The sequence below is a fragment of the Halyomorpha halys genome, unplaced genomic scaffold, assembly GCF_000696795.3.
Source record: "Halyomorpha halys isolate HHAL.00 unplaced genomic scaffold, Hhal_1.1 Scaffold644.1, whole genome shotgun sequence".
Lineage (NCBI taxonomy): Eukaryota > Metazoa > Arthropoda > Insecta > Hemiptera > Pentatomidae > Halyomorpha > Halyomorpha halys.
Window position 1 is genome coordinate 550,988 of NW_027104642.1, and position 8,193 is coordinate 559,180.

At 28.2% G+C, this 8,193-nt stretch overlaps 1 protein-coding gene across 1 annotated transcript in view; it reads right to left on the reverse strand.

Moving 5' to 3' along the window:
- Positions 1-8,193, reverse strand: part of sea (scheggia) — a 45,483-nt gene that overhangs the window by 4,306 nt on the left and 32,984 nt on the right. The window contains exons 3-5 of the mRNA XM_067045370.1: positions 6,085-6,308; positions 5,794-5,930; positions 644-801 (exon numbers count right to left, since the gene is read on the reverse strand). Of these exons, the coding sequence (XP_066901471.1) occupies positions 644-801; positions 5,794-5,930; positions 6,085-6,308 (519 nt within the window). The remainder of the gene's footprint in view (positions 1-643; positions 802-5,793; positions 5,931-6,084; positions 6,309-8,193) is intronic.

Genomic DNA, 8,193 nt, shown 5'->3' on the forward strand with positions numbered 1-8,193 from the left:
CTTCGATACCTAATAGTTCATAGATACTGGCATTTCTCTCACATTCTCTATAAATTAATTTAAAAAACAGATTCAATTAATTATATATATAAAATCAATTTATTTGATAAATTTAAAATATTAATATTTGATTAACAGTTTTACAAACCAGCAATTACAGATAGATATAAAAAACTGAATTAATGTGAATTTAATTTTGATATGCACCATCAGGTTTTCATTTTACTGAAACAAAAAATCAACAGTAAAATAATAGGCTGACTAATAAATTTAAAGTTATAATCGATTAATTCAAAAGAAGGCAATATTCCTAAACTCTAAAAATTATAAACCAGAAGTGATTTGTATGAGAATTATTCAAATTAATCTATACATATAGAACTAGGAGATAAAAAAATGCTGATGATGTGTTTATAGTTGACCATGGATTAATATGAGGAAAAAATAGTTTGTAGGGTAGAACACTATTAAGTGGTAAAAAAAAATGTTATGTTTGAAGCATAATTACAAACTAAAAATATCCTATGAAAGAATAAATAACCAATATTTATAAACTAATAATATAATTCCAAATTTCTAACAAGAATTTAAAGACTCTTTTTTTTTTTTTTATCCTAGTCTTAAATTTTAGGACTGTACTTACGCGGTAAAACCCTCTTGTTTCCAAATTTGGGAAAAACAATCAAAAGTATTTTTGTACTTAGATGCTTCTAACCCTTGCATTCTAGTTTTAACAACGTCAATAGGAGTATTTCCAAATACTGAAGCAGCACCAGCAATAGCACCAAAAGCACCAATCACCTACAATAAATAAGATTATATAAGTAATATATGTATATACTTGAGAAAATATAAGTTTATACAATTACAAATATACAATACAAATACAAGTTACAGTTTTTAAATTATTATAAATCATTATGAACCTTAGTCTTTAAAAATAGGTTTAAAAAATGTATATTATATTTTATAATTAACTACACTGAAATTTATCAAAAAGACAAACAATAAAATGAAATAGAATAAATATTTCTTGTATTAGATCAATAAAATTTAAGTAATTTTATTTAATAATAAATAAATATCTTGCATTCAACCCCAAAATTATATTAAAAATATTTGTGAAAGTTTTTTAAATGGATTCAGAAGCTTGTGAAAATAAAAGAATCTCCTGATTTATCTCCTCATATTATTATCTAATTCATTATTCAAGACTGGGTTATGTTTATTTTTACAAAAACTTTAATATTAACATAGCTGCAATAGTTAATATGAATGAAGAGTTAACTTATGAGAGTGCAACTTTAGTTTTTAATTTTTTTAAACACTGAAGCCATTTCCGTCACACATTTATATTTTGCCTTATGATTTACATCAACAAAACTTATTCAAGGAATAAAATTTGCAAAATATGTACTTTCAGATAAAATAAAAATGAAAATTTTGAATTAGATTTAAGAAATGTTAACTTATTCTAACCTATATAGTGTTGTATATCATATAAAAAAGTATGGCAAAATAGCACCCATTCAATGTCTCTCGCTAAATTAGAAAAGATTCTGCAGAAATTCCAAGACTTACTGTTCTCTGTTTTTTAGCCCATTTACGAGAACTTAACAGCTCGGTAATTCAAAAACAAGTAAACATAGCTCAATAAAATTTCATATTTTTTAAAATCTATACTATACAACATTTGTGCAAAATTTGAAGATGGAGATGGTTTAACAATGCGTCGAGCTGAGATGGAATGAACTGTATACATAGCTCTCTATTATATAAAAAAATTTTTAGTAATCATTGTGTAATATTTTATTTTTAATATGATCACCATGTAATAGTTTATTTTACATATGGTCACTGCTTAATATTTTATTTTACATATAAGGTAGAATAAATTCACGAGTAGTACAATTAAATGACAGTTGTATTATTTGTGAAATGGGAGTCAGTCCGCCATTAGGTGGACAGGGAGTACCCCTCTAGTTTTTTTATAAATTAATGTTGAATACATCATTGAAATAAATAAAACTACTATGGTGAAAATAAATACTAAGAAAAATATTATATAAAAAAAATAGCAAGAGTATAACAGTAAAATACAATGGTGAAGTATGTAAAGAGAATTAAATATATTGTTGAAAACTAAATATAGATAATAGTTTAATAATGATAACAAAATGTTATCTGTATTAATAATGATAACATTTTATCTATATTGATAATGAAGGCATGAAAGGAATAAAATAATTAACAAACAAGTTTAAAGGTATTCACCAGTTAGATGTCAATTAAAAGATGAAATAAGGATTAAAATACAGGTATTAAGCTATTGAAATGTTTAGAGTAATAAAGGCTATAACACCGAGTGAAATAAATAAAAAATAAAGAAATGGTAAAAAGCTATTGAAATGAGCAAAGTAATGGAAATTAAGGTGCAGAGTGAAATATGAAGACAAAAACAGTGAATAATGATCTGATAACATCATGACATAATGAAAAGAAATATCAAAATATAATACCAGTATAAAGAATAATAAAATAAAATGGGGAAAATGTAAGACATAAATATAATGGTGAAAAATAAGTGATAATAAGAGTAACTAGTAACATTAACAATCATAATAGATGAGGTGAAGCAAAACGTTTATAAATATCACAGAGAACAAAGAAAAACCTGATAAAGAGTAATGATCAACAGTAAATTAAAAAAAAGATAAATTCAATGTAAAAAAAAAAAGTACAATGGGGAAAAGGTTTAAAAGCTACCAGGTCATAAAAATAAGAAGCTGATTAAATCAAGATGTAACTAAATTAGCCTGCAGATATAGCTGAAAAGCTGGAAGGATAATTGAAAGAAGACTGGGATAGGTGAAGGAGAGAAGAGAGGTGTAAATTCTGTAAAGGAAGAGGATGATAGCTGGTTGTTGAGAGTTAGTAGGAAGAAGGTTAGGGGTAATATGATTTATGTAAGAATAAAAGAGTTTTTATATGGTAATCAGTGGGAAGTTGTTTTTTTGTAGACTGAAATAGCCTGCAGATATAACTGAAAAGCTGGAAAGATAGTTGAAGGAAGAGTAGGATAAGTGGGGTAGGGAAGAGAGGTGTTAAGTTTGTAAAAGAAGAGGGTAAAAGGTGATTGGGAGTTAGAAGGAAGAAGAGTAGGGTTATAGGGTTTATGAATCTAAGAGTATGTATATGGTGTTCGATGGGAAGTTGTTTGAAAGAAAGATTATCTTAATATGGTTAATGTTAGTTTTGTGGTACTGTGGATTGGTTAAGGATAATGCATCGGTATACATGATTTTCAGCAATGTTGAACTTTTAATGATGGAGGTAGCTGGGAGAAGTAGTTTAGATATCAAAGTTATAAGGAATGTGGAGAATTACTGGAAGGAGTTATTAATATCATGAGGATTGTAAAGGCTAAGGATTTGGAAAACCGGAAGGAGGAATTTACTGAATATAGAAGTAAGATCATTAATAATGGATATGATAAAGTGAAGAGGATCTCCAAGTTTATGAATTTTGGAAAGACCGTACAAACAAGGAGGTAAGAAATTGTAGGATGTGAAGGTGTAGTTAGTGGGACATTTAATTAATTTGTTCTCGAGGAGGGCCTTAAGTTGCTGACTGAATTTGGTCATGAGAGTAAGAAGGTGTGATCATGGATGGAAGGTACATAGATGGATTGGTCAGATAGGAGTTGGATTATTTTATCCTCATATTCAGTTTTATCTAAGATGGCTGTCATGTTTCCTTTCTCAGCACTCGTAAAGATAATTTGGTTATTGGATTTATGAAAGGATACGGTAAAGGATAGATAGCTCTTTAAAAAGTAAGGGAGAAAGAGAAGAGAATTGGGATAGGGGGTGTTGGAAGTGGTAGGATGTCATATTGGTAATATGGATGCAAGATAATTCATTCTCAACCTCAGCTATTCCAGAATGTTTGTTCCTTTACTTACATACTCAAAATAAATGATTAGAGGCAGAGGTTAAAAAATTAAAATCAAGACTAAGGATAATAACATTAGGGGGGACAGTGGTAGAGGAGATTTTGTAGACCTAAATGTCATTTTACATTTCCACCTTTATAGCTTTTTTATTTACATTTCACTTTTATACTCTTACATCAGCATTACCAAGTCATTATCTTTTTATTTTAGCCCTGATGAAGACCTGCAGTGAGGATTAAAACATTGGCTATCAATAAATAGTTGAATCTTAATTGTCTTTCTTGACTGCAACCCAGACCATTGAGTGTTGATGTCAAAGCATGTTCGACACTTTGTTCTGCTACTGAAAGGCTGACAAAGCATGTTCAATATCGTACCAGCGTATTTAGATAAGTCATATGAAATTCAGGCCTCAAGATAGCGGCTAGTTATTTGGCATCAGCCTTGGACTTTTTGAGACCTTTTAGAAGCTCTAGATAACATATGTTTGGAGCAATCGTCATTTTATTTTTTATTTTTTCAAATTTCCGAGTAAAATAAAAACAACTAATTTTGAAGAAAAAAGTCTAGCCCCTGGAAAATAGGTTGGTCTTACCCCTAAGTCATATGCTACATATTAATGTAATAAATGTGAAATAAACATAGTACCAAATTGACTTTGAAGCTAGTGTTAAGATAATGTTTTATGATATTTAATTATTGCTGAGAGCTTGGTTCCATTTAAAGAAATTGACTAAGAGTGACAAAATTAACAGGATATGACCCTAAAAATATAAATATAAAGTAATTTTTAAGAGCATTTTTTAGACCACAGTTAAATTTAATTACCATTAACAACTGCAGAAGAAAAATAAAATCTCATGTGGTGCACGCATCATACAACTTTCACTTACCATCCTACTTTGAGTTGAAATTAATTTTCACTCATTTCAAAACAGATATTTATAGATAATTCATGGAGACAGTACTTTTCCATAACAATATTCCAAATGAGATTTGCAATTGCCAGATTGACTGACTTCAATTTCAAGAGTTTTCAGAAAATTACTTTTAATAATAATTCTCATTGCAAACTTTCAACTTTTTTCTTTCCTAAAAGTATAGCAGAGATATAAACATACTCAGCTTACATTCTACTATTAACCATTTATTCAATGCTACATTGTAATAAAATAAATATTGAAAATACTAAGAATGATATTATGGAGTTAATCATCCTGTCAACTGAAAGGTTCATAAATAGGTTATGATTAAATCTAAATAACTAACTATAGTGATAAGAAAACATTTATCAGACAGACCAAACACTGGTTCCAACTGTATGGATTATGTCTATATCACTCCGTTTACTTCCAAAATATGTTTTCAGCCAGGAAAAAAAGGTGATTATCAAATTCTTCAAAGTTTATATTTATCAATTTTTCGTTACTTATAAAAATTTGAGATGGTTAATTATTTGGAATAAACAAAACTAACAGTACTTCAGAGGAAGAATTTTTGAAAATTTAAGCGTTTAAGCTCTGTTGAACTACTTAAATGAGGATAAGACCTGGGTGGTATAAAAGATCATTTAACTTTGCATTGAAATACCGAGTTTAATAAAAATTGTTGGTGCCAGTTTTGGGAAAATCTAGAAAATGTGTAAAATTTATAACATAAAGTGGAAGTTCCAGGAAGTCAATTTTATCAAAAAAAGTTGCTGTAACATCTCAGGGATCTACCAGGCTTCAGTTTCATACAAATTTTTGTTTTTTTAGCTATATACACACAGACCATTTCGTGAGACTTGGTTATTTGGACTCAGGGGACTTCAAAACATAGTAAGGAAATACACTTACATATTTTGGTATTTTCTTTTTAGAATCACCATCTGTGTAAGCATTCTTCAGAGTTTCCATTACAAAAAATCTAATGGCTTGGTTACTGCCTTGTTTCATTATTGTAGCAGTAACTCCTTGATATACTCCTTTAATCCCTGTTAAAAATATTAATATTAAATATAAATTTCATATTGATACACAATAAAAAGGTAGCAAAATATTTCTTTCAACTAAATCCACAATTCATTAAAAATGGTATAAAATAATCTAATCTCATTTGTATAATTTAAAACAATTAAATATTAATACCTTGATCTTTTACTATGGTGGCAACTCCATGGACAAATCCTCTGTACCGTGGATTAGGAGACCGTTGGTCATTAATAAATTTAACTTTAACAGTTTCCATTGGTGTAACAGCAAATATTGCTTCAGCAATTCCAGCTCCCAAACCACATAGTACACGAGATTGAGGAGATAAATTTCCATGTTCATCTACTAAATAAGATTTGAATGTTTCAAATGAACCAAACCTTGAGAGGGAAAAACAAAAAGTAAATAAATAACAAGAATGAAATGCTATAATTTGTTGCACACAATTAACAAATTAGATTATTTATTTATTTAAAACTAATAATGTAACAATCATATGGACATAAATATCCAATAAACATACAGGTTTTTGTATATTTATTGATTTTAGATGTTTAATGAAAAACAATTGATAACACATCAGTTAGAATAAAAAAATTAAAGCAATTCGAAATAATTTTGAATAAATTAAAATTGTTTATCACAGGAAGTAATCTTACAAATATATTAAATATGTCTCGAAAAGAGAGTCTGAATTGAAAACAGGCTTCACTGTTAGCACAAACTAAAAAAACAAACTCTTTATGATGGTCAGGAAAATATTTCTAGCTTCCATGTCTGGTGGTACCTTCACCATGTCCTACTGAACCAAGCTGGAACTGGACTAGTCCCACTCAACTAGCATATACAAAAAAACAGAACCCTGATGTACCACAAAGAATATGTTATAAATTCAAGTGAAGCAGGCTTACCCACAAGTACCCGGAAATTTTCTTTCTGATACAAACTAAACCCTTTTCTTTGTAAACAGTAAATAAAAAACAAATACATTTTTTCTTGTTATTTTAATTTTTGTTTTGGTTGAAATATTTGGAAACAGTGAATGGAAAAGAAAAAAAGTTATATTATTATTTCTAGAGATTTTAGATTATTATCATCTCCTTGACTTATTGTTTTTACTTTCACATCATTTTTTGAACTAGATTGCTTTTGTACGACATAAGGAACAAGAATAATATTTTTAAAAATTAAAAACAAGAGGGAAAATTATTAAAATAAAGCTGTGAATTATAGCATGTTTCTCTATTCTAACAAGCTTCCTTATTTTTCAATCAACATTAATTTAATGTTTACTTTTCATTTTCAAACAAGAATTTTTGTCACATCAGTGGTACTATCTGTAAGATAAGGATTCAAAATAGTGATTGAAAGTCATACATCGAGAAATGAAGACTCCATACACCTCAAGAATTCTTAGGAATATGAAAGATTTCAGCATTTAACAAAGTGATTGCTACCACCCATATCACTGCCCCGAGAAGAGGATGAAGGGGAAAAATAGTTGATTGACCTTCTATGAAACAATGATGAATCTGGGGTTAAGATAACACCCAATTTAACCAGTCAGATTCAATTTTATCATTTCAAACACTTTTGGTGTTTTTAGAAATAATAGAATGGATTTAGGACATTAGTTCATATTACTAAATTCCTTTTCTTATTTGTAAGTGGTTGAACAAAAAAAAAACTATCTTCAGTTCTCTCTTAAAGAATTTTAATTCATGAAGATCTTTTTAAAATGAAATGAAAAACAAAAATGGAGGTTTTTCAACACAATAATATCAAAAATACAATTTTCAGTTTCCCTTAAAACTGCTATTAAAAAGCTAATCAACGTAAAAGTTTTAAAACTGATTGCTTTTCCACTTAAGGAATATATATATGCACGTATATATTAAAGAATCCATATATATAATCAATATTTCATTGAGAAATGAAAACAAACACCTAGGACAAGTTTGAATTATTTTGGAAGCAATAAAATCCAAATAAAACTCACTTGTGTACAATCAAATTTTTATTACAGAACTCATTTTAAGGAAAAATTTGAGTAATTATATTTAATTGTGTGTTGAACTAAAAAAATATGTGCTGGGATACAGTAATGAGAATTGAGATGTTTGATTATATGAAAAAGTTGTAAATTAAGTGAAAAGACATTTTTGTCATTGATTCGAAAAGCAAAATGAATATAATGGATAGAGGAAAAAAAAACCCTGAGAGCATTGGAATATAATGAAGGAGGAACCTTTTTGAAAACACAAA